We start from the raw sequence: 27,792 nt of genomic DNA on the forward strand, positions 1-27,792 counted from the left end.
GAAAGATTTTATACCATATAGAACCCTAAAAAGCACATTTGAAAATATTTTTATCCAGTCTTTCTAAGTTTAAAACATTTTAAGATAAAAATTTAGAACACTTAAATTCTTTTTTTCTTATAAGATGTAATCCGTAGTCTAAATTTACAAATATTGTATAACAAAGATAAAGCACTGCTGAGAAAGTCTGTTGAGTCAGGAACCTGCCTGCTATAATAAAGTACCATAATACTGAAGGCAGGATTAAAATATAGGTTTTTGCCATTGGCACTGGAATGGGCTGCCTTTGATTCGGAACGTCTTGTTGACTGCCCAAGTGAGAATATTGTTTATTTTATAGTTGTAATCCTAAAAGGGGAACAGAGAAGGGAGAGAAGCATGTATGGAAAAAAGTATTGGAGATGAATGAACACTACAAAAGGAGAATTCAGGAAAAAGAGAATCAACAAATCACTTGAAATAAAACATATAAATAGAATATTCCACAATCTAATCATAAATTGATACATTTTGTACATTTAGACAATTTATAAAGTAAAACATTTCCAAACTAAAAATCATATTGATATTAAATTCAGAAGAAATTCAAAATGTTAAAAATAGCTAGGAAGAGATACACACACACACACACACACACACACACACACACACACACACACACACACACACACACACACACACACACACACACACACACACACACACACAGAGAGAGTACTTCCTTATACCTGTGATATTAATCTAAATTGTGCCTGAGAAATTTCCTTATATTCCCTCCCAAACTGTGAAAGGGAGAGAAACTCGAGTGTAGCCTTGGAGACTGGGGAATCTGACTACTGTCATTTAAATCTGAACAGCTGTCAACTCAGGAAGGGCCAGCGAATTAACAGAAAATGTCTCCCAGAAATAGCTGAAAATAGAGATTGCAAAACATCTAATTTTGTATACTTCTAATTTACAAGTATAAAGACGTATTAAATTAAAAATAGTATGTTAAAAATCTGGAAGGTTGCAAAGTTAAGCATTCAGACACAGAAATGGCAGAGCTAAATTTGCTCACACAGTAGAATTTCAGCAGTGGGCTTCTGAAACTGAAAAAAAAACACTGGCATATAAATTATTTTCTAATTCTAGTTTTATTTATATAAACTTTCAAATAAAATATCTACCTTCATTTAGCAATCTTTCTAGAGGTTATTGCAACAAATATATTCACATATTGACACCTTCTTTTCATTCAGACGTGTACTTGCTCATCTGTTAGATATTTAATGAGTTCTTCACTAACACTCTTAAAAATTAAGGTTTATGCCTAAGAGGCCTATAAAAGAAAAGTGAAAAGTTAAGGAAGGGTTGTTTGTAGTGGGTCCTCTGTGTAGATATTTTTGAAGAGACTCTGATGGAACAGGTGCTTTGGGGATGATTATGGCCCTTTTTAAAGCCTTATTTTAACTTGTATAAATGTTACCTTAAATATAAGCAGCCTTGTTGGTTGGCAGTTGATTTTAACTATTCTAGTGGTGGCAAGTTCTGGGGAAGCTATTGCATCACCACAATTAAAAAATATCACCTAAAATAGTGCCAACGTGTGTGACACTGAAAACCATAAGACCAAATATTGTTACCTACAAGAAACAATAAATGAGTATTAATGGGGCATTTTGAGGAAACAGTTTAAAGCAGATAGAGAAGTCAGTATAATGTTTATGTATATGTTTTATAGAATGGAGCTGTCAGAAATTCATGGTGTTCACTGTAAAATACAAATTAAATATCAAACGGCAGCAGAAAGGCACGTGCCCCATATCAGTAAATAACCAAAGGTCACAGCAGAGTCCTAACAGAGCAGGTTGAGTTATGCTGAGGTGTTTAGAAACTGACCTGAAACTAGAAAAACAATAATGTGTTCAAGTATGTTCCAGAAGATGCACCTCAATCACACATTCAGTCAACTCTGAAATAAAATGAAGGTTAGAAATGGGGTCATATTTGGTTAAATCCATAGTAGAAAGGTTGTGTTTTTAATAATAGAAGTAACTGCAGCAATTTAAAAAAAAACCCAGAAACTGACCTTAAGTAAGTGAAAGTAACCATCTGTACAACATCTTAACTATGTAAGCCAAAGATCTAGAGAGCAGGTGGTTGGACGCAGCTGTCAAACATCTTAATCTCATCAGTAACTAAAGCAAAATCAGAAAACAAAGTTGCAGATGGTAGTGAAAGAAAAGGTACAAAAAACTAAAGGGAGGAGTACAATTCAAAGGCAAATTTGTCCTCAAGAATCTACAAAATAAAGTGATTTAATACACATTTTTGTATTTCCCATTTTATTTTTAAGGATGGGTATACATACACTTTACATAAATGAGACTTCTCTCCAATCAGAAGTCATTTCTTGGTGTTGTGTGTTTGCCACACCGTAGCATTTGTTTTAATGTTTTAACTTTCAAATTTCTTTGCACAGAAACTCTCCTCCACCTGCTTGAGTACAATCTGGTCAATGAGTACTTTGTTAATGTCAGGGCAAGAAGAAACACTTTGAAGAACAGGAGGGACGGCCAAGCTTATTTTGTGAATGCTGGAACAGTTTAATGACCCTTGGGAACATTTAGCGTAGCACTTTGACCCTCTCCTCCAAGATCCTGCTCCTAGCTAACATAACAGGAGAAACTATGTGATTATATGTCATAATGGCTGAGTGGGCTGAAGGAATTTGAGAGGGTAGCGAGATTGCTTTCTACACTGACCCTAGCCCAGAGGGAGAAGAAAGATTGAGGCAGTGTGTGTGAGGAGATAGGTAGGTTCTTAGGAAGAAGCTCTATTTTCTTGGAGCCACTAGAGGCAGACTCTGGTTTGGCGTGAACTAGCTAGCTTCCCTGTGATATCAGTATCTTCCCACATGGCTCCTCTCCTTCACCTGGCAGAGGTATCCATGTTGAATTTATCCAAGAATGGGAAAAGGGTCTATGCAAACATTGTTTCTTCCTTGTTTGTCCTGAGTTGTAGCACTAGAACAGCTAGAAAGAACTGGCAGTGGTTGTGACATTACCCAGGGAACAATCTGGACCATTGGACAGGTGTGTGTCCCCTCAATTCTCTAACCTGGGATGCCTTTTATTCAAGACAATCAAAAAAGTAACTCCAGCTGTGGTGCACTCCAGACTCAGGCCTATGTGTGAAACCTGGTGGATGGAGTGCCATGATTGGCTGGATGTATTTGTGGAACTATTTTCAGCTGTTGATGACATAGAGAAAATACAAAGCATGCCACTAAAGGAGACTGCACTAAAAGCACAAATGTTGTTCTATGCCATGATCAATTTTCATAGCTGTCATGGAAACCATTTCAAGTGTTGTCCGGCCCTTGTCCAAAGTACTACAGAAAACAAATCTGGACATTTTCTGCTAATCAGTTGGTGACAGAAATTTTCCATTGTGGCATTACCCAAGGCACAATCTGGACTGTTGAACTGCATTGTCCCCTTAACTCCGTAACCTGAGGTGCCTTTTACACTGTTTTGCTGTTATAACATCCACCCCTGGCCTATTCATACAGCCTTCAGCATGCAGATTCACTCCCAGGTAAATATATGAGTACTCTGACCAGTCACTCATGAACTACGACACCCGCAAATCCGTAGTCCAAGTCTTGTTTCCCCAGAAATATGTGTCTTGTACTATCCAGCACACTACTGAACAATGCAAGCTAATAGAAAGTCCATGATATACGCACCCGCCTTGTTATCCCAAATGGAGTTTCTCACACACTTTAATTCAGACATAGTGGTTAAGATAAAGCAATAAGATAAATGCAGAAAGATAGATTTTAAGTGATACAAAGACGATGCAAAAAAGTCAGGATTGGTTATAAAAATAAAATAAAAGTAATATGCAAGCTAATGCCTAATTTAACAAGCTAAGTGAACTTAAAAGCAAAGGTTTTGCTGTACATTTCACAGACTGAGTCTCCTTTCAGCCTGGGACCACTCAGTTCTTTGAGAGTCATTGATGATATGAACAGAGAGATGGCAGGAGGAGAAGTGAAGTTCCTCCCTCTTTATAATTCACTTTCTTGTGTTAGAAACATCCTTGCTGAGCCATGGTGATATGCAGTCCGTTGTGGACATGAGGTTTGAATCATCCCTGTGATGAAATATAAATTTCTTGTTTACACCTCCCCGTTGCTAGAGAATGGCTGCTTCAGCAGGTGATAGCTCTTGAACACCTGCATGGGGTGCCAGTGAGACTTTGTCTCTGAAAAACTGGTCTGGGCCTACATTTCCAACTCTGGAACATGTTACAGCAATGTTACAGAGTAGAAACTTATAACTTTACATACAATGCTGATACACATATTTTACCAGGACTAAAAATATTCAGAAGATTGAGTTTTCAAATGATACCTCACAAGGCATACTTTGTACAAAATTTTGTCTTGGTTTTGTAAAAGTGGTGACCATAATAGTGTAGACTGTCAAAATGGTTTACAAGCCCTGTTGGCAACTTTCACCCTATCAGCTGCTGTGCTTGTGTCAATTGCCCCTTCCTCCAAATGTGTCGCTGATAGTTGTTCAGTTTATTTCCCTAAACCGGTGAAGAAGACAGCAGCAGTTTGGTAAAAGATAATGAGAAACATAATATGTGTTCCAGTAAGCAGACACTAAGCTTGATCATTGCCTGCCTTTTCTCTTCAAAGCAATCTTACAATATTATTAGCAGTGCAGCCCTTTGATCAGCTTGCAATCTGGAAGTGAAGACTTAAACCAAACTCATTTTATTGAAAGATGATGAGCTAGTCAACCAGAATTCTCTGTTACATTGTCTTATTATGGTGGTCAAGATTGAGGCCCTTTTAAAATGTTTTCCACATTCGTAGGAAACTGAGAGTGTACCCAAATTTTCTGTTTGCCCATCTTTGACTCTTATTCTCAAAATAAAGGATATATTCCTGAGTAACCAACTAGTATAGGATTACATTTATTAATACCAAAAAAAATGTATGGAGGACTCTATACTTTTTGGTGTGTTTACAATGAAGTAGTGGTATAACAGAACTGAAATTTGAAGGGAATATTAGCATTTAATTTTTCATATGTAAACAAATTAAACCTTTATTTTTCTTGTATAATACACTCAAGGCAGAGCATTAGCTTCTCCAGTTCCTCTAAGGTGTTCAATACTGTTCTTGTTCGAGTGCTTGCTCATGTTCTCTCCATTGTAGGTGTGTGTGCTCACCACATGCACCAGTGCCGTAAATTTTTCCCTGAGTAGCATCCGTAGGAGACCAGCTCTGGTGCCCTCTGGAGTGGCGTGCGTACGCACCGGTATAAGGGCCAGTGATCCCCATACAAGCTGTTTGAAGTGTTTAGGGGAAACCCACGTTAGCAACAAAGTGTCATATTTGCAAGTTTCAGACTACGGACCAAAAAGGAGTGGGGTATTTGTCTCTGAGCGCTCCTTATGGAGTCAGCCCTTACTTCAGCCTCAGCGCTGAACGAATCGGACTCTGTTCCTAGCACTGTGGCCTCAGTGTGCAGCGCGCCGCCAGCACCAACTGAATACCAGCTAAAAAACAAAAACAAAAGGCCGGGAGGGGATGTTCTCCTATTTCCTGTAAAGGGAAGGAGCGAAAAGACCCGTGAGGGGCAGCTCTTCCCCTCCGGTTGGAGGTTGGGCCCCAACTCCCACTGAGCGGTCAAGCCCACTCCAAGACCTGCCCGCCACCCTGGGGACTGGCAGAGGCACTCAGCTCCATAGCGGTGCCGTCCACTCTGGAGGCCTGTGCCACTGACATCGGGTACAGACGTGCCTCGTTCGAGGGATAAACCTGCCTTGGGACCCTTCCAACAGTCTCCATCAGTGCAGCACCGCTCCTCACCACAGGGGATGTCCTGTCAGCACTTTTCTGAGCAGTGGCACCAGCCTGCAGACACGGGTTGGCTGGCCTGCCGGATTCCTAGCATTGGTCCACAGATTCCAGGCACTGTTTTTTGGGCTGGAGGCAGTGATCGCCAGTGGGCTGCCACAGACCACCAGAGGCACGGCACCAGGCTCCAGAGCCCCAGTGCCAAGAGTGCCTGAACTGCTCTCCCAGTACACAACAGTGCTCCGGAAGGTCAAGAGGCCGGACTCCGAAACCCCCATTGCTGGACCACCGGTACGGGTCACTACGAGTGTGTTACCGGTCTGTGACATGCTGGTCTGCCCGCTCATGTTCCCGCTCGACGGAACAGCACCGCTTGTGAAGTGTAAGGCATCGATCGCCAGGGTACCATTGTCCATTTGCTGAACACCGCCACTGGTCACTGGAATCGTGACGCCCACAGCCATCGCCCTCCTACAGATTCTCAGCAGAGGTTCAGGGCTAGAGCCGATGGGATCAGGGTAGATAGGTGGCCTCGGCACTGTCCTGGTCCCCCAGACATGTATCCATCTCCTCGGGCTCCGACAGTGAGAAGGAGAACCTGTCCGCAGGACAGGGCCACCCCTCAGGAGCATTGGTGTTCCTTGCTGGGCCACCAGTGGCCTTCCCCCTGGCAACTCTGGAACCCTTGGGGATTTCCCCAAGCAACACAGGAGCATAAGTTGGCCTCGGGGGCATCCACCAAACCGTTGGCAGCAGTCTCCTCCTCACCTCCTGCACAGGGCCTCACCTTCTCTCGATCAAGGTGCACCTGGCAGCCATATTGGCCTTCTATCCTCTCATCCAGGGTAAATCTGTTGTATTATTGTATGAGATATTGATCAGGTTCCTGAAGGGCCTTGAGCGTCTCCTATTGCCGATCCGGGACCCAGTACGAGATAACTGGTTCTGTGGATGAAGGGAAAGCTGTGGACGTGTTGTTCCTTGACTTCAGCAAAGCTTTTGACACTGTCTCCCACAGTATTCTTGCCAACAAGTTAAAGAAGTATAGGCTGGATGAATGGACTATAAGGTGGATAGAAAGCTGGCTAGATTGTCGGGCTCAACGGGTAGTGATCAGTGGCTCCATGTCTAGTTGGCAGCCGGTATCAAGTGGAGTGCCCCAAGGGTCAGTCCTGGGGCCGGTTTTGTTCAATATCTTCATAAATAATCTGGAGGATGGTGTGGATTGCACCCTCAGCAAGTTTGCAGATGACACTACTGGGAGGAGAGGTAGATACGCTGGAGGGTAGGGATAGGATACAGAGGGACCTAGACAAATTGAAGGATTGGGCCAAAAGAAATTTGATGAGGTTCAACAAGGGCAAGTGCAGAGTCCTGCACTTAAGATGGAAGAATCCCATGCACCGCTACAGACTAGGGACCTAATGGCTAGGCAGCAGTTCTGCAGTAAAGGACCTAGGGGTTACAGTGGACGAGAAGCTGGATATGAGTCAACAGTGTGCTGTTGTTGCCAAGAAAGCCAGTGGCATTTTGGGATGTATAAGTAGGGGCATTGCCAGCATTTCGAGGGATGTGATCGTTCCCCTCTATTCGGCATTGGTGAGGCCTCATCTGGAGTACTGTGTCCAGTTTTGGGCCCCACACTACAAGAAGGATGTGGAAAAATTGGAAAGAGTCCAGCGGAGGGCAACAAAAATTATTAGGGGTCTGGAACACATGAGTTATGAGGAGAGGCTGAGGGAACTGGGGATGTTTAGTCTATGGAAGAGAAGAATGAGGGGGGAGTTGGTAGCTGCTTTCAACTACCTGAAAGGGGGTTCCAAAGAGGATGGCTCTAGACTATTCTCAGTGGTAGCAGATGACAGAACAAGGAGTAATGGTCTCAAGTTGCAGTGTGGGAGGTTTAGGTTGGATATTAGGAAAAATTTTTTCACTAGGAGGGTGGTGAAACACTGGAATGCGTTACCTATGGAGGTGGTGGAATCTCCTTCCTCAGAAGTTTTTAAGGTCAGGCTTGACAAAGCACTGGCTGGGATGATTTAATTGGGGATTGATCCTGCTTTGAGCAGGGGGTTGGACTAGATGACCTCCTGAGGTCCCTTCCAACCCTGATATTCTATGATACCCCAACTGGACCTCAATCTAGTCCTCTCTAGGCTCACAGGCCCTACCTTTGAGTCCATGGCTTCTTGCTTCATTTTCCATCTGTCGTGGAAGGTTGCTGTCCTTGTAGTGATTACCTTGGAGCCTCACTTCAGAGCCACCTTATACGGTATTCTACAAGGACAAGGTCCAGCTGTGGCCCCATCTAGCTTTCCTGCTAAAGGTGATGTCACATTTCCATGTCAACCAGGATATCTTCCTCCCAGTGTTCTGTCCAAAGCAGTGGTGGGCAACCTGCGGCCCGTCAGGGTAATCTGCTGGCGGGCCGTGAGACAGTTTGTTTACATGGACCGTCCGCAGGCACAGCCACCCACAGCTCCCAGTGGCTGCAGTTTGCCATTCCTGTCCAATGGGAGCTGTAGGCGGCCATCCCTGCGGACAGTTGATGCAAACAAACTGTCTCGCAGGCCATCAGCAGATTACCCTGACGGGCCGCAGGTTGCCCACCACTTGTCCAAAACCTCACTCGACCAATTAGGAGAGGCAGCTGCACATTCTGGATGTCTGGCATGCCCTGACGTTCTACCTGGAGCACACCAGCTCTTTAGCGTGACAGTTGACAGGATGAAGGGTCTTCCGGTGTCACCTCAAAAGATTTAGAATTGGATCACCCCTGCATCGGTACTTGTTACGAGCTGGTGCAGGCTGTTTCTCCACGGATAGCGAAGACTCACTCAACTTTGGCTGCCTTCCAGGCACATGTCCCTATCCAGGACACCTGCAGGGCCGTGACGTGGTCTTCAGTACACACGTTCATGACTCCTATGCCATCACCTAGTAAGCCAGAGATGATGCTGGGTTTGGCAGAGCTGCGTTGCGATAAACACATCCATGAACTGCTACCCGCCTCCTGTGGTATTGCTTGGGAGTCACCTACAATGGAATGGATGTGAGCAGGCACTTGAAGAAGAAAAGTCAGTTACCTTTTCTGTAACTGGTGTTCTTTGAGATGTGTTGCTCATGTCCATTCCATGAGCCGCCCTCCTTCCCCACTGTCGGAGTTTCCAGCAAGAAGGAACTGAGGGTTCGGGGAGCCGGCGGCGCCCCTTATATCGGTGCATACACACACCACTCCAAAGGGCACCAGAGCCAGTCCCCTACAAATACCACTGAGGGAAAAACTTCCAGTAGTGGTATATGTGGTGAGTACACACACACCTACAATGGAATGGACATGAGCAACACATCTCGAAGAACACCAGTTACCAATTACTTCATTAGAGATTAAAAAGCATAAGGGAAAAATTCAGCTAAACACATTTATTTACATGTCTAACAAAATTATGAGCTAAATAGATACAGCACAAAACATTAAAATAAGTGCTAACCCATGTTTTCAAGAGTAATTACCAAAATATATTTCAGAAATAACACTTGAATAATAGCTAAATGTTTGTACATGTAAAAACTACTAAACTTTCCGTCATTACATGAATACTTATTTCTTTACATAGATTTCAGTGCTAGGAGATATTCTTAACAAGCCTTTGTTCTTTAGGAGCTAGTAGATTGCTCTGTCTATATCCCGTCATAATCAACACTTGAAACTGTTAACTTCCCAATTTTTAGGTTATAACAACTCAGAGCAGATTTCAGCCCAAGTGTGGCTTTAGAGGCAGTGTAACCTAGTTGATGAATCACTGGACTTAGACTCAGAAACCCACCTTCAGTTCCAGGGTCTGCCACTGGCTGACCAGCTGTGTGGCCTTCAGCAGGTCACTTGACTTCTGTGTCTCTGTTTTCTCATCTGTAAAATGAAGATAATGATTCTGACCTCCTTTGTTAAAGCTCTTGAGTTCTAAGGATGAAATGCAGTGTATAAGAACCTTACATGATTATTAATACAAATATTTACCTGTTGAGAACCCCCACTAAAATATCCATTTTATCCTTTCCATCCTTGGTTGTCACTGAAGAGGGTATTTTGTCATCCAAATATTCCATGTCACCTTCTCGAGCACAGATTGTATGTTCAAAACAAAATAACCCAAAGACCCCCTCAACCTAATTAATTGAAGCTCATCGTAACTTTTAATGACTAACACTAAATATACCATGGGTACTTTTGACTCCCTTAAGTTTCCAGTTCTGAGGTACAGGCAGAATTTTTTGGATGCTGTTTTTAATTTTAAAATGAGGTATGGATACTAATGTAATGGTTAACCATGATATCCTTTTACTTTCATTTTATAGAAATAATAGGGAAAAATAAGAAATTGTATTTGAACTATTTTGGACAATGTTTCTTCTTTGTTTTTCACTTTTAAAAAATGTATTTATTTATTTTATTTATTTAGAATCTGTTTCCTGCAAGACTAATTCAAAAAGTGGACAGGTTGGATACATAGACAGTCCCTGATTTCAGACCCTGTTGGTTAGCTAGCTTGGGCCTTGGTCTTTTTACACTGGATTTAAAAGAAAGTGACAGGAAGCTTAGAAATTTAATCAGTTGGGCTGTAACAGAGAAACAATGCAGTTATGCACTTTCTTGGCAGTGTGTAGTGATTTGATCTATTCTGCAAATGTAATTTATTTGTACATTGGTCAATAACTATAACGCAGCATCCAATAATGAGGGCAGCAGGGATTGAAGCCTGAATTTACTGCAGTGACATAGAAAGGTTAACCGTTGAAAAAAGGGCTAGAAATTAACAGTTTTTTCAAGAATTCTTTTTCCCTCCACTGAGGTTATCTCTTAATTCCAGCAGCTTTCTCTGTTTGATAAGCAGAGAGTACACTTTTGATTATTTAAGGGAAGGAGATGGTTATGCAGCTTTAAAAATTTCAACTGATATTGCATTCTGCTGATAAGAATGCAGCACAGAAGAGATTACATGAGGTAGAACTGGGAAGCAAACTGTATTTACAAAAGATAGGATGATGCTCCTAATAGGTGTTCAAAACAGACTCTTCACTCGCATATTCTGCTGAGCTTTACTAGAAATAACTTCATTTCAAAAAGGAACAAATATGATTGAAGGTAAAAGCATTCCCTTCTTACAAATTCTTTTCTAAAGGGTTTACATTCAATTTTCTTGATGGGAGCACAGCAGTATTTTATGTTGCATCTGTATGAAGTGGTAATGTGGAAAATAAAAATATAAAAAGCGTACTTGATTGCTTCATGCTTCAGCCACTTGAATTATTAGATCTATATATGCAATTATGTCAGAGATGTTACAATATGATATTCTGATAATAACGGTCAGATATACAATACGATGATATATTTTCATCTTATTCCTGCTTTTAAATGTACTGAAATCACCAGAACATCTTTCTATCTCTGATTGTTTTGTTTTTAATGCTACCAATATATATTTAAGCAACCTGGGTATGATGGAACACAGCCAGAGTCATTATAGTACACAGGTGACAGGGGTGTCATGTGCAATGTACTTTCTTGCATTATATGCCTATCTGTTGTGAGGTATCTTATAAAGGTCAATGATAAAACATCAGTGAAAAATTCTTCAGTTCTGAATGAATGCTACTTCTAATTACTCTCCTTTTTTCTACAGGTTTTGGAGTTAGTCAAAGGTATGCATTACCAGCTGGCCTGTCAGAAATACTTCCAGTTGACACATGATGTAAGTACATATTAATTTTTATTGTACAATAAGCAGGGTGCCTTTGTCTCTAGAAACTCCAGAGGTTCTCTACAGTTATCACATCCATCATTGGTTGTCAAATCTTGTTAATTTTAATGAGTTAATTAGTATAATCCTTTTTGCTATGTATTTTAGCATGATTTTTGTATAAAATATTTTATACACATACATATCACTTCTGTAATGTAGATACATAAAAATAGAAAAGAGTGATAAGATGTAGCAAAACAAAATGTTTTTCTGAAAAGTCAGCATTTTTAACGTTATCACAAGCACTAAAGTTGTCAATTCTCTTTTTTTAAAAGAAAAAAGCCTAATGAAATTTGTAGTGGATGCAACTAAAACTCTAACCACCAGTGAAAACTCTTTTTAGCCCTTTTTTTTAAACATATTTCATCACGTATAAACATAGTTGAGCTTCAGAGGGGTAGCCATGCGCATCCGACAGAGTGGGTATTCACCCACGAAAGCTCGATGCTCCAATACGTCTGTTAGTCTGTAAGGTGCCACAGGACTCTTTGCCGCTTAAACATAGTTGGCATCTTTAATTTATGGTGACTTATCATCTGATGGCTTCCTACCTAATTTTCTTTTTCAGCTTGGTGACTTTTTAATTATTTTTTTAATTGTGGTTAGTTTTTGACTTAAGATATATTGAAAACATTCACTATGAGAGAATTTTCTCTTTGCTTAGTTCATCTCCTATAATTACTGAATTTTATTATAAAGAATATGAAAAAAATTAAAAACTGGAAACTATCTATTTTATGAGCTTATAAGGAACTAATCACTGTAGTACCTTAGCACCTCATAGTCTTTTAATGTATTTGTATTATGGGGTAGGGTCATACTATTCTCCTCCACTTTACATATGGGGAACTGAGGCACAGAGAGGCTAAGTAGTAGAACAGGGCCTTAAACCCAGGTATCACAGATCCTAGGATAGTGCCCATTCTTCCTCTCTAGGATAAATTCATTCAAATACAGTAAAAGCTTTGTTATCCAGCATGTTGAGGGAATGGGGAGTGCCAGTAAGTAAAAATTCCTGTTTACTAAGAGGGAGGGAGCTTGGGTATGGGAGGGGGCTCAAAGCTAGGGGTTGCAGTGCAGGAGGGGCATGGTCTCTGGGAGGGAGTTTGGGTGCAGGAGGGGCCTCGGGGCAAGGGGCTGGGGCACAGGAGGGGGTGCGGGCTGCCAGATTCGGGCGGCACTCAACTCGGATGGCTCCATGCAAGCAGCAACCTGTCCCTGCTGCTCCTTGGTGGAGTGTGACTAGGTGGCTCTGCACGCTGTCCCCACCCTGCCCCACCCTGAGTGCTGGCTCCGCAGTGGCTGGGAGCTGTGGGGGCGGTGTCTGCAGGTGGAGGCCGCTGTGCCTCTGCCTAGGAGCACCAGGGACATGTCCCTGCTTGCAGGGAGCCGCCAGAGGTTTGCGCCGCCCAGATCCGGCACACCCGAACCCCCTGTCCCGAGCCCCTTCCTGCACCCTCTCCCACACTCTGAACCCCTCGTGGCCGTTCCTCCGCCTAGGAGCAGCAGGGTCATGATGCCGGCTTCCGGGAAGCCATTTGGAACCAGGCAGGGAGTCTACTGGCCCAACACCAACCAGACTATAAACCGGACTTTCAATGAAGATCAAAAATGCTGGTTTATAGAGCTTTCCGGTTGATACAGTGCCAGATACACAGTTTTTACTGTACTAAGCATATATAATCAATTTAAAGCAGTTGTGTAAGGCTTCATGGTAGTTCATTTGGTCCTGTTGTGTACACTGTGATGATGCTGGGATAATTGTGCACTGGTGACCTGAGTTATATGTGTATTTATCAGCAGATAACATCATAATGGTAACTCAGTTCATGGTCATTGGAGTCACCACTGTTGCTTATCACATGGTAACTTCAAAGAAAAAAAGGACCCATGTATTCTCTTCTTTTAAGTTATGTGGTAATGTAATAAAGAGATTAATGAGTAGATTGAGTGGCACAAGGGACTAATACTAATTAGGATACTGATCCTTTCAGTTCTAGGTCAGTGGTTCAAATTCAGTCTACATCAGCTGCAACTGAAAATCAGTACCATCTGAAGGTTGTTCATTTGCCTATGCAGAATGAATTTGTTTAGCACAGTTTCTAGTTCTTAGGTTTTCACTGCATTTATAAAAATCATTTTACAGGAAAACCCTGATTATTTGAGATTTTGGGTATGTCCAACATTTGGATAAATCCTTGACTCCAAAATATGTATAGAAATAGATATGTAGATGTTTGGATAAATAAAATGTAAATGTTTTGAATGTCCCTGATATCTCAGTAGATAATTCAATGATTCATTGGCTTTGTGTGTGTGTGAAATTTTCACAGGTGTCTACGTGATTTAGGAGCCTAGGTCCCATTGAAAGTCTTGAGCTTCTAAATCACTTAAAGCACTGTTGAAAATTTTACCCATGGACACTGAAGTCTGTCTTCTCCCTTCTAGAGTTGATCCTTCCATGGGTTATATGGGGCAGCTTATATTATGATAGTGCTGTACATGTTCTGTGGATAAATAGAAATCTCAGTTTCCAGGGTGGTTAAACTGGTGCATTTCATGAGCAATAATTCACTTACATTTGTAGGGGGAAAAAAGAGATAAGAGCATAAATGAAATCATTTAAGAAGTAGGGGGGCCCTTGATAGTGCTCTGAACAACTGTGTTTGTTTGTTTCCCTGATTCCTCGCTACCTGGACTGGTGTGCTGGGAATGCTTTATAAAAGTGTGTAATCAGTGACACAGAAAAATATATGAATGCTGTTGGTAATATGAGTCTTTGAATAGCAGCTAAAGCTTAGGAAAACAGGAGAAGAGGATTGTCAGTGTCAACAAGCATCCCTTGGAGTGAAAAATGTATAAGTTGTTATAGTTTATGATTATAACAAGAATTATTCAAGGATTGGAAAATGCGCCTTATCGTGATAGACTGAAGGAGTTCAATCTATTTAATTTAACAAAGAGAAGGTTGAGGGGAGACTTAATCAGTCTATAAGCACCTATATGGAGAACAAATATTTGATAATAGTCTCTTTAATATATCAGACAGAGGGATAACAAGATCCAGTGGCTGGAAGTTGTAGCTAGACAAATTCAAACTGGAAATAAGACGTAAAATTTTTAACAGTGAAGGTAATTCATCTATGAATCAATTGTGGTTGATTCATTCACTGACAACTTTAAAATGGATTGGATTTTTTTAAAAAGATACGCTGTAGTTCAAACAGGGCAATAGTTCAAACAAAGTATTTTGGAGAAGGTCTATTGCCTTTGTTATGCAGAAGGTTAGACTAGGTGATCACAGTGGTCCCTTCTGGCCTTAGAATCTATGAATTTATGAAACTTGAGGAAAATACCACATGCCATTCCTTTGTGAAAGTGGTATGTCCTACTCTGGAGTTCTTATTCTGAAATATCATCAGATCTATAATGGTGAGTTGTTAAATCTACTCTCTGTCCCCTGCATGTCAGTGGGCATTCCCATGGCAACTGGGAGCAAACCAGACCTTTGCTCTGATCTTGGGGTTAGGATTGCCCTGCATAAAGAACTCTCCAGAAATCTCTGCTTCCAAATGGCACACAGAGCAGACTCCAGGAGTCTCTTTCACAGAGCTTTTACATGGTTTGGTAAAAGATTTCTAGCTAATTATCAATCAGTTTCTTCTGGGTTTTGAGGTTTTCCTCCTCAGAACTGCTGAACACATACATATCTATGCTTTCTGAGGAGGGTTTAAAGCAGCATTTCTCAAATGTGGCCACTAGGAGCTTTTCTTATGGGCACAGCCTCCTGGACAGTGATGGAGGAGGGGAGCAAAGCTGCACTCCTCCCCCAAGGCCACTAGCAGGGGTTGGGTCCTGCCCTCCCTCTGGAGACACAAATGCTGGAGGCGCAGGCTGCTAGTGAGTTCCCCACCTTCCCTGGAGAGGCAGGCAACAGGCTCCGGCACTGGGGTCACCCCCATCCATTCCCCCCTAACTCCCACTGCCTCCTCTGCCCCCCCCCCCATTCCATTCTCCTCATCGCCTTTGGCCCCTACTGCCTCCCTACCCACCTCCCCATCCAGGGCTTAATTTTTCCCTGGGCTTGCCAGGGCTGAATGAGTCTGCAGCTGTGAAAAGTGATATTTGTATGTTTGGCAATACCACTTTTCACAGCAGCAGACTTACTAGCTAGCAAGTCTTTAAAAAAGCAACCAAAAAAGCAAAATCAACAACAAAAAAGACATGAAGGTGCAAAGCACCTTATTGGTGTTTCTATTCTGTTTAGGTCCAGTAAAGAATAGAGACAAGTGTACATTATTTTTATGATTGAGTCTGCAAAAAATTCCAGCATAAATGAATTGCAGTGATTTGGACATGTATGTGTGCATATTTATTTGTCTTTCCTAAACTTGATTAGAAATTTTAGTTAAAATTGTAACAGTGGCCACCAGCAAGAGTTGGTGGCTGCACTTTGAGGCCACCAAAAATTTGTTGTGAGAACCTATGGTTTAAAGGACAGCACTCTCCTAACTTCCTCCTTCAAAAATGACAGACACAGTAGCCCACAGAAAACCAGCTCTCAGGTGGTATGTTGGTGAAGTCCACACTGAGATAGGTGAGCCAGCAACAATTAAATGGGGCTCCCAGCTGGTATGTGGGTGAGGGCCACACTGAGATGGTTGAGCAGGAAGCTCTCTTCACTGAGACCAGACCAGAATCAGTGGCATGGAGCCAGGAGTAAGTTTTTCAAATCCTCCTCCTGTCTCCCCAACGTCTGGGGCCCATCTTCCCACAGTTTACAGAGTAAGCAGAAAATTCCACTGGAGCCTTCTGAATCTCAGAGGAAGCAGTTCTACTCCCAGCCAGGACATAGGAAAAGTTGATTCCGAGATGGTTGAGAATGCTGCAAAACATACTCCCCTTTCAAAGGTGTTTACCTATAGGATTTCAGCTGCCATGAAAGGTACAAGCTCTTGTGACCTTTCTGATACCAATGAGTCATTTGTCTCCATTGGATCCAGTTCACTTCTCATTCTGTTCAGTCAGCACCCCCTCAGCCTGGACTCAGCAGCAGGGATCATGGGGTAAAGTGATTCAGATCACCTTGCCTGGGAGATGGAACTATCTCTCCTCTCCTCCGAGCCTCCTGGAGTCCCACAGGAGGTCATAAAGTGGCTACAATTTTCCTGAGGGAGACAGTAGACTCCTTTCAGTCTCCCTAGTAATGTGCACGCTCTCTCTCACAGGGTTCCACTCCTTTTCTTTCAAGGGTTTGGCCCAGGGTATAATGAAGTATATTGCTCACAGTTGAAGGGTCTGTTGAAGGGGCAGCACAAAGACTTAAAATCTTTTGTGAGAGAATCTCGCCTCTAGATCTTCTACTGAGAAGGAGGAATTCCTAAAATTGGGGCTTTGAGCGAGATACTTCAGACTCTCAACTAAGCTTTCCAGAATTATTAACAAATGGGGGTCTTATTTCACAGGTGCTTATGTTTTTAGAAAATGAAACACACATACAAAATTGCACCCTGAAAAGTTGAAGAAAAGTAGTAATTCTTACCTAGTTTGAAGGTGTAATTAAGATGGAATGGGAATTCTATATGAAGACCTACTAATACCTAAGAGCTTAAGTCTTCATTAATGTGGCTAAGGTTAAGCTTGTTGCAGTCTCCTTAGTAAAGGGCAGCTGAGGGAGTATTCCCACAAACACACACACACACAGAGGAGGAGAATAAAATGATCTCAGGCTAAACTTGGATACAGCAGCCTCAGCCCTGCAGTCTCATTGTGCAGATTTATGCTCAACTTGGAGGCCCCTATCAGCGTGACAAACAAGCAAACAAAAACATACATGAAATCTACTTTAATCCTGAAGTGTTTTCAGATCTGATGCTTCACCTGACTCTGATTTGCTGTACGTTCAAAAATTCCAAAGCCTTGCACCAGGAGCAGTTATGGCTCCACTTGAAGAAACACGAATTGCCAGCTAACATCTAATATCCTTCCAAATACTGTTGGTGATCTCTTTGGAGAGCACAGAGACACAGCAGTTACTGAGGCTTTAGACAAGGGAATAAATAAGTCCCTTCCTCCTTCCAGTGAAAGAATTTTCAGCAGATGTTCGCTTTTAAGCTACTGCTGCTCCAGCGTAGAGCTTACACATTTAGAGGAGACCATTGCTGCATTTCCTGAGAGTTCAAAGATCAAGGCTGGAGTTCTTTGGAAAACAATCCAGCTCCAAAAGCTTCTTTTTACTTTGGCTTTCTCAGGTTTTCTCTGGCATGTGTTATTCAGAGGGTCAAACTAGATGATCACAGTGGTCCATCCTGACCTTAGAATCTGTGAAAGTCTGGACAAATCCCCTTCCCCACCCCCAGTATGTTTCAGAGTGGAAATCAACCACCTCAGAAAATGGGTGTTTCAATATCACTCACGTATTGTCCGAGGACAAGTTAAAAATTCACCAACACATCAAGAAGATGGTTGTACCATCAGATGACGAACGGTGCAGTAGCCCATCTCCTACACATTGGAACAGTGAAACCCATTTTGTGGCAAGACCGATATTTTGGAAGGGCCACAAGATTATTTGTGGTACAAAGAGAAGCAATGGTATACAGCCCATTTTAGATCTTAAATCCATGTGGAGATCAGTATTCCAAGTGGAAATATTGAAACCCATCGTTACTGCAATATTTTTCCAAAACTTCAGAATATGAAAATAAACTTCCTGGACCTGTAACTTCTACATGGATATTCACAAATTTCATATCAAAGCTCTGTTCAAGGGGAAAGGATACATATCTGCTCTTATCTGATGACATTCTCATCTGGTTACCCAGCAGGACCCAGCAGCCATTACTGCAAGCATTCAGAAACATGGCTTTGAGTGAAAAATTGAAGGACCAATTGCAGCCCTCACAAAACTCCAGCTTCTAAGTTATCATCTAAGGCCATCTCTATTTCAGAAGGGAGATACAAGAAAATAGTGTCTGATTTGCTAAATATTAGCATATCTCTGAATTAGTGTATGGGCTAGTGAGTCTTATGTGGCTACCCAGTACAAATTGTGCATAGCTTCCAGCCAACAATTGTGGCAAATCAGCATATAAAGATCTTGGCCCAGATTTAGTACTAGCATCTCTTGTTGAACTCATTCTTAATATGATTTAACAGCTACCTAATGTAAGGTCCAAAGAAGCTGATCATCAGTACCAATATTGGACCCCATGTAGGGGAAAAATATCTGAATTCCTATATGAGTTTGTGGAAGACACCATGTATAACCTGTCTCATGCTGATCACTATTCCAGGAGATGATTCTTTAGTAACTTGGCATACATATAACCGCTAAAAAGGCAGAAAATCTTCCACACTGCTTAGAGACGTTGCCATATTTGTGTTTTGGGAAAAAGCTATTGCTCGGTTCTACACCAAGAATTAAACTTGGGGTTGGCGGGCTCAGCAAGATACACACAGAACCAAGTGAATGCAGATGAGATGAGCTAACCTTTCAGTGCATCATACACCAGATTGGAACTATGTTGTTGAACCTATTTACATCCAAGTCCAGTTGGAAAACAGAAGAGAAACAACGTGATAGACACATTCAAAAGTGGAACTGTGGTCTACTTATCTTAGGAGTAGTCTAAAAGGCTTCCTTTATGCCTTTCTGCCCTCATCCACAGAGAGTAAAGCTTGTGAAGGAACAGGCTACAGCAGTGGTTCTCAAAGCCGGTCTGCCGCTTGTTCAGGGAAAGCCCCTGGCGGGCCGGACCGGTTTGTTTACCTGCTGCGTCCCCAGGTTCGGCTGATTGCGGCTCCCACTGACCATGGTTCGCCGCTCCAGGCCAATGTGGGCTGCGGGAAGGGCAGCCAGCATGTCCCTTGGCCCACGCCGTTTTCTGCAGCCCCAAGTGATTACAGTGTTTGTAATCACCTTCTCATGAACCATTTCAGGTTTTGATTCTCAGATCTGATTTAACTGGAACCTCTTCTCAGACTCCCAATATACATACATGCTTTCTAACATCAGCTGGGAAGCTAAGAGGAGGGAACTATGGTCACTCATTCTACGAAGGTGATAAACACCCTCCTGGCATCTCGGAGGAAATTCACAAATGATATCTACATATTACTTGAGGTTTAGATATTGGTATTACAAGGGACACACATCAGGGCAAAATCAGCTGAAGCAAAGGACACTCTACTGTTTTTACAAGATGACGCTCACCATGAGTCTCAAAGCCAACACTATTTGGAAAGGCAAGTTAGCAACTTGACACATGTTGCACTCAAACCCATAAGAATCTCTTTACTGTCACATAATAGATTAACGAGGATCACCAGTCAAATCTGTCCTCTGGCAATATGCAGATTCTTGTCATGATCAAGTCTTAATAAAACCACCTTTCAGCTTCACAATTGGTAGGTCTGTTTCTCTTTTCATTGAAAGTATTTTGCTGTGTCACCACTCCCTTGTCCAAGAAGGTTTTGGAAGTTGGCCTGTTTTCAGTGAAACAGCCTTCTACCAAATGCTGAATGAGCAGGCGGCAAATATGTTAATTCTTTAGTGTTTTGAGAAAGTGTTGATGGAAATCCCTGTAATAGCGTCATGGCTTCAGTTATATGTTTGATATCAAACATGGTAGATCTATAAACTAACCAGCCCTTGATCTCCAAGGGCATCACGGTATTCCTTTTGAAATAGAGGTGGTGGTTTTGTCCTTCTGGATGAATCCAAATATTTTAAGAAAGTAAAATACAAAAGTTAGATGTGAGCAGAGCCTTCAAGGGACAATATAGAGCAGACACATTCAAAGCCTCTCAGGTAGAATTCCTCTCCTCACATTATCCATGAAAAGAGCAGCAACTTCTATGGGTGAAGAGAACCATATCATGAGGCTGTCCATAAGGCTACTCCAGGGCTTTTCATCAACACTGTCTCATATACTATAGAATCAACATCTTCACTCCTGCTAGTGCAGCATTTGCTAGCATTATCACTAACCCTTAAGTTCCTTTTCAATTCTACATGGATAAATAGAATGAACCCTGAACCCTCCCTCCCTCGCTAGGGATGATTTACTGCTTTCTACATTCCTCTGTAAAGACTGTCTGACATAGAGGAGACTGAGAAAAGGAAATTGTCTTATCTGTGAATTTTCATTCAAGGACCCTCTGACAGAGTCTGACTCTCCTTTGGAGTATTGTATTATGTCCAGGGTTTTTTCCTTGCTATCACTCATTTAGTAAGTAGTTTAAAAAGGAAGAAGGTGTTCTTCCAGGAAGTCCCAAAATTTTATGTTAAGGCTCTGCTGTAGATGGTTTGAATAGCACTTTTAAAACTTTTACATAGTATTTTTCAGCTTTGGAAACTATCCTCCTTTGAAGAGTGTCCTTTTGGGCACTCCATTTCAGGTGCATGTGCATCCCCATATGCCTTCGATCAGAGATTTTCATTAGCAGTTTCCATTCAGCCCTCACATGCCCTAAACATCCTTGTGCCCTGCACAGTGGCTATATCAGGCTGCATGGGCAGACTGCCCTCAGTTCCTTCTCAATTGCATCAGCCTGAGACAGAAGTTTAATGTGTCCACCTTGAGCGTGCTTCAACTAGATAGCTTTTGCTTAGTTTCTGTTTTAGCTTAGTTTAGGTGTTTGGATTTTTTTAGTCAGTTAGTCGGTTTAGTTATACTTCAGAGGATTGTTTTTACATTTTCCTCCCTCATGGGAGGCCATCCTCTCTAGGAAAGCAATGTCCAGTTCACACGGTTTTAAATGCTACATCACTTGCTGAGAGGCTATCCCAAACAGCGATGGTCTCTCAGTGTGTTCACTAACTAGGAGAGTTGTACCTCCCACAGAAGTGTAACTTCTCTTTAGCCCTTAAATCCAGGGCAAGAAAAAACTGAGAAAACAAGCTGCAGCTACTGATGATGGAGAAGCTCCATTTGGCCCACTTCAAAGGCAAGTCAGGAGAAACCCCCATGTACAATGGTCTCTGGCTGTATCTAGCACTCCTTTGACTTCAGCTCAGCACTCCCGTAGAAAGAGAGAGGCTCTAGAGACCTACTCTAAAAGTCCCAAGAAGTACAGCTCTGACTCCTCTCATAGAAATCCACTTTGAAAAGACCTCACTCTCCAAGTAGGTCAATGGAACCTTCGACCTCAAGGCTCATTACTATAGAGGCTAAGGGCTCCTACGGTACTGGCGGGGATGGGAAAGCCCATAGCTCTAAGAAAAAGCATGGCTTCACAAAGACTTCAGTACCCTCTGGAAGAGATGAATAGAACAAACACAGAAGAGCAGCACCATTAGACACAGCTCCTCTTCTGGTACTTCCCCTAATGAGCTCTTCAGTACCACATAAGACTAAGCCTCTTTCTGTGTCAGCACCTACTTTGGAAAGCTCAAAATCCTCAGTACTGTCCAGTAGGAACAAGCAGACTGTCCCATCAGTACCGCAGCTTTACTCAGTGCTGCAAGACTTTAGGTATCTGAAGGATTAATCTGTGACTGCTGAACCAAAGTCTCCACTACTTGCAAGTACCGAATGCCTCTTGGCACCAAGAACCACTTGGTTTCCAGATCCCTGCACATCTCTGGTACCACCTGATTCACCCTTTTGCCTGGAGTTCCTCCACTAGAGGAGGAAGAGAACGATGGATATCTGTCCAGGGCTCTCTGACTTATCCATACAAGAACTCTTTTCCCTGAAGAGACAGGGAGGACTTGAGAGGAACATGTTATGCTTGATAGAAATAACTTTGGATACCGCACCCTCCTCCATATGGTTCTCAATGTCCATATTGGGATTCCTGGACAATACTGTTGGTAACTGCAATGACAGAGGTACCCCTGTTGGTGTGAGTGGCATATCTCAGTGCTCATACTGTAGGGGGCAAATGATCACCTCAAGAAACTAGTCTCCACAACCTATTGGAGCTGAGGGCAGTCAGAAATGCCTGCCTCCATTTTCTGCCTCTCATCAAGGACAAATCTATCAGAGTAAGACAGACAATGTTACTTGCATGTTTTATATTAATCATCAGGGAGACATGAGATCACTCTTTGTGTGCCAAAGCAATAAGTTATGAAATTGGTGCATAAAACATCACATATAGATTTCAGCAATTTGTCTTCCTGGCATGCAAAATGTCACAGCTAATACTCTCAGAAGGTATTTTTCTCAAGGCTATGACTGGGAGTTGAACTCCCAGATTCTCGATGGCATAGTTCAGATTTGGGGCTTTCCAGAACTGGATTGCTTCAGCACAGCCACAAACAAAAAGTATAATCTGTCATGTTCAAGAGGGGATCTACGTTGCAATTAGTTGGGGGATGCCTTCCTCCTACCTTGGATGAAGAAGCTGTTCTACGCATTTCCCCCAGCACCTCTCATACTCAGGGTGGTGAACAAAATCAGAGAGGACAAGATCAGGATTATCCTACTAGTCCCAAAGTGGTTGGGACAAGCATGGTTTCCTTATCTGTTTCACTTGTCTTTCTCTGTCTAGCACTATATATTCCCATCACTACTCAACTTCTCTCCCAGGATGGTGGTCCATTGATGCATTCCCAATCTAGGAATGCTCTGTGTTGAGGCATGGCTCTTTGATGGTTCATGAGGTTAGTGTCAGTCTGTTCTGTAGAAGTACAACAGATATTACTAAGTAGCTGGAAAGATTCTACTGGAAATACCTTCAGAAGTGAAGAAGATTTGGTCACTAGTGTGAACTCCAAGAAATCGTTCTTGAATCTTCCTTGCTTTCATGTGTTCTAGATTACCTGTTGCAATTAAACAAAACAGAATTGTCAAACAGTTCCCTCAAGGTTCATTTGGTTGCTATAAGAGCCTCTCATTCCACAATTGAGGGTTTGCTCATCCTACAACTGTAAGTTTCATTAAAGGTCGAGGGGACCTTTTCCCGCATGTGAAAGACCCTACTCCAGTTTGAGATTTCAGTTTAGTTCTCAAATGTCTCATGAAACCTCCTTTTGAACCAATGGCGACATGCTCATTACTGAACTTGTCTATGGACACAGCCTTCTTGGTAGCCTTACATCTTCCTGAAGAGTCGGAGAAAGTGAGGCCTTAATGGCAGACCCTCTTCACATTATTCTACAAGGACTGGGTTTCCCAACATCCACAACTCAAGTTCCTACCTAAGATGTGGTCTGAGTTGAATCTGAATCAGATTATTTATTTACCTGTTTTCTTTCTGAAACCACATAATTCTAACCTGGAGACTTCTTTCCATCCTCTAGATGCCAGAAGGGCATTATCCTGGATAGAACTACAGCATTTCAAAAGCCTCCTGGACTGTTTGTTTTGACTGTACACAGATTTAAGGGATCTGCTATTTCTACACAATGACTGTTAATTACTGGGAGTCTTATTGTATGTGATAGTGCTGTCCACATCAGTGGCTTTACTTAAGAATGTCCCAGCATCTGAGATCTGCAGAGCCACTACATGGTCCTTAGTACTTACCTTCTCCAGGCACTATGCCCTAGTCAGTGCTTCTTGATCTGATGTGGAAGTTAGCACTGCAGTTCTTTCTTCACTTCAGGACTTGATTCTGAAGCTTCCTCTTCCCTACAGGGATACTGCTTGGGAGTCACCTGAAGTGGAGCACCAATAAGGATACTACTCAAAGATGAGAGAGAGTTACTCACCTTGTACAATAATTAATTGTAGTTGTTCTAAATATGTGTCCTTAGGTATGCTCCACTACCCACCTGCTCCCTCTTTGCTTTGGGGTTTCCTTGTGGGATTCAGAAGTGGAGAAGGAACTGAGATCAGTTCACTCATGAAGCCTGATATAGCCTAAGTGTGGGGTGCAAGGATGTGTGGGGTGCAAGGATGTGTGGGGTGCATGCACAGGTCAAACAGATACTACTAATGAAAATCTCCAGTTGCAGGTGTGTGGGGCATATGCACACCTGAAGTGGAGCACCCATAGGGGGATACATCTCAAGGGACTAGTTATTGCACAGGATGAGTAATATCTTTTTCTGGAGAGTTCTTCCTGAGAGGTGGTCCTAATCCAGAGCAAAGATCTAGTCTACCCCTAATGTCATGCAGATGAGGAACGCCTGTGACATTTCCCAGGGGTACTCAGGGTGGTGAGGCACCTTGCTGTTCCCTGCTGTTAACATAAGGAAACATTGTCTGTGCCTGTCTGGAGTCTGCTCCCTGACATCACCAGCCACAGGCAACACAAGGACTCCCCTCTCAGCCTAAGCAGGCTCTGCCATCCCTCTGCAAGTAAGCAATAGGCACACTCCAATACGAACCACAGCACTTTGAAGTTCCAGCCCCTGTTCCACTAGACACTCCCTGTAACCAGGTTTCAGAGTAGCAGCCGTGTTAGTCTGTATCCACAAAAAGAAAAGGAGGACTTATGGCACCTTAGAGACTAACCAATTTATTTGAGCATAAGCTTTCGTGAGCTACAGCTCACTTCATCGGATGCATTCAGTGGAAAATACAGTGGGGAGATTTATATACACAGAGAACATGAAACAATGGGTGTTACCATAAACACTGTAATGAGAGTGATCAGGTAAGGTGAGCTATTACCAGCAGGAGAGCGGGGGGTGGGGGGAGAACCTTTTGTAGTGATAATCAAGGTGGACCATTTCCAGCAGTTGACAAGAACGTCTGAGGAACAACGGGGGTTGGGGTGGGAGGGTGGGAATAAACATGGGGAAATAGTTTTACTTTGTGTAATGACCCATCCACTCCCTGTCTTTATTCAAGCCTAAGTTAATTGTATCCAGTTTGCAAATTAATTCCCATTCAGCAGTCTCTCGTTCGAGTCTGTTTCTGAAATTTTTTTGTTGAAGAATTGCCACTTTTAGGTCTGTAATTGAGTGACCAAAGAGATAGAAGTGCTCTCCGACTGGTTTATGAATGTTATAATTCCTGACGTCTGATTTGTGTCCATTTATTCCTTTACGTAGAGACCGTCCAGTTTGGCCAATGTACATGGCAGAGGGGCATTGCTGGTACATGATGGCATATATCACATCGGTAGATGTGCAGGTGAACGAGCCTCTGATAGTGTGGCTGATGTGATTAGGCCCTATGATGGTGTCCCCTGAATAGATATTTGGACACAGTTGGCAACGGGCTTTGTTGCAAGGATAGGTTCCTGGGTTAGTGATTCTGGTGTGTGGTTGCTGGTGAGTATTTGCTTCAGGTTGGGAGCTGTCTGTAGGCAAGGACTGGCCTGTCTCCCAAGATCTGTGAGAGTGATGGGTCATCCTTCAGGATAGGTTGTAGATCCTTGATGATGCGTTGGAGAGGTTTTAGTTGGGGGCTGAAGGTGATGGCTGTTATTTTCTTTGTTGGGCCTGTCCTGTAGTAAGTGACTTCTGGGTACTCTTCTGGCTCTGTCAGTCTGTTTCTTCACTTCAGCAGGTGGGTATTGTAGTTGCAAGAACGCTTGATAGAGATTTTGTAGGTGTTTGTCTCTGTCTGAGGGGTTGGAGCAAATGTGGGTTGTATCGTAGAGCTTGGCTGTAGACAATGGATCGTGTGGTGTGGTCTGGATGAAAGCTGGAGGCATGTAGGTAGGCATAGCGGTCAGTAGGTTTCCGGTATAGGGTGATGTTTATGTGACCATCACTTATTAGCACTGTAGTGTCCAGAAAGTGGATCTCTTGTGTGGACTGGTCCAGGCTGAGGTTGATGGTGGGATGGAAATTGTTGAAATCATGGTGGAATTCCTCAAGGGCTTCTTTTCCATGGGTCCAGATGATGAAGATCTCATCAATGTATTGCAAGTAGAGTAGGGGCATTAGGGGACGAGAGCTGAGGAAGTGTTGTTCTAAGCCAGCCATAAAAATGTTGGCATACTGTGGGGCCATGCGGATACCCATAGCAGTGCCACTGATTTGAAGGTATACATTGTCCCCAAATGTGAAATAGTTATGGGTGAGGACAAAGTCACAAAGTTCAGCCACCAGGTTTGCCATGACATTATTGGGGATACTGTTCCTGGCGGCTTGTAGTCCATCTTTGTGTGGAATGTTGGTGTAGAGGGCTTCTACATCCATAGTGGCTAGGATGGTGTTCTCAGGAAAATCACCGATGGACTGTAGTTTCCTCAGGAAGTCAGTGGTGTCTTGAAGATAGCTGGGTGTGCTGGTAGCATAGGGCTTGAGGAGGGAGTCTACATGGCCAGATAATCCTCAGGGTGCCAATGCCTGAGATGATGGGGCGTCCAGGATTTCCAGGTTTATGGATCTTGGGTAGCAGATAGAATACCCCTGGTCAGGGTTCCAGGGGTGTGTCTGTGCAGATTTGTTCTTGTACTTTTTCAGGGAGTTTCTTGAGCAAATGCTGTAGTTTCTTTTGGTAACCCTCAGTGGGATCAGAGGGTAATGGCTTGTAGAAAGTGGTGTTGGAGAGCTGCCTAGCAGCCTCTTGTTCATATTCCGACCTAGTCATGACGACGACAGCACCTCCTTTGTCAGCCTTTTTGATTATGATGTCAGAGTTGTTTCTGAGGCTGTGGATGGCATTGTGTTCTGCACGGCTGAGGTTATGGGGCAAGTGATGCTGCTTTTCCACAATTTCATCCCGTTCACGTTGGCGGAAGCACTCTATGTAGAAGTCCAGTCTGTTGTTTCGACCTTCAGGAGGAGTCCACCTAGAATCCTTCCTTTTGTAGTCTTGGTAGGAAGGTCTCTGTGGATTAGTATGTGTTCAGAGGTGTGTTGGAAATATTCCTTGAGTCGGAGACATCAAAAATAGGATTCTAGGTCACCACAGAACTGTACCATGTTCGTGGGGGTGGAGGGGCAGAAGGAGAGGCCCTCGAGATAGGACAGATTCTTCTGCTGGGCTAAGAGTATAGTTGGATAGATTAACAATATTGCTGGGTGGGTTAAGGGAACCACTGTTGTGACCCCTTGTGGCATGCAGTAGTTTAGTGTCCTTTTTCTTTTGTAGAGAAGCAAAGTTTGTGTTGTAAATGGTTTGTCTAGTTTTAATAAAGTCCAGCCACGAGGAAATTTGTGTGGAAGGTTGTTTTTTTATGAGATTATCCAGTTTTGAGAGCTCATTCTTAATCTTCCCCTGTTTGCTGTAGAGGATGTTGATCAGGTGGTTCTGCAGTTTTTTT

At 42.8% G+C, this 27,792-nt stretch overlaps 1 protein-coding gene across 8 annotated transcripts in view; it reads left to right on the top strand.

Annotated features, from left to right (window-relative positions):
- PRIM2 (DNA primase subunit 2) overlaps positions 1-27,792 on the top strand; it is a 309,065-nt gene that overhangs the window by 263,099 nt on the left and 18,174 nt on the right. For all 8 annotated transcript variants that reach the window (XM_073336325.1, XM_073336323.1, XM_073336328.1 and 5 more), the window contains one exon: positions 11,551-11,619. In XM_073336325.1, coding sequence (XP_073192426.1) covers positions 11,551-11,619 — 69 coding nt within the window. The remainder of the gene's footprint in view (positions 1-11,550; positions 11,620-27,792) is intronic.

The sequence above is a fragment of the Lepidochelys kempii genome, chromosome 3 (genome assembly GCF_965140265.1).
Source record: "Lepidochelys kempii isolate rLepKem1 chromosome 3, rLepKem1.hap2, whole genome shotgun sequence".
Taxonomy (NCBI): domain Eukaryota; kingdom Metazoa; phylum Chordata; order Testudines; family Cheloniidae; genus Lepidochelys; species Lepidochelys kempii.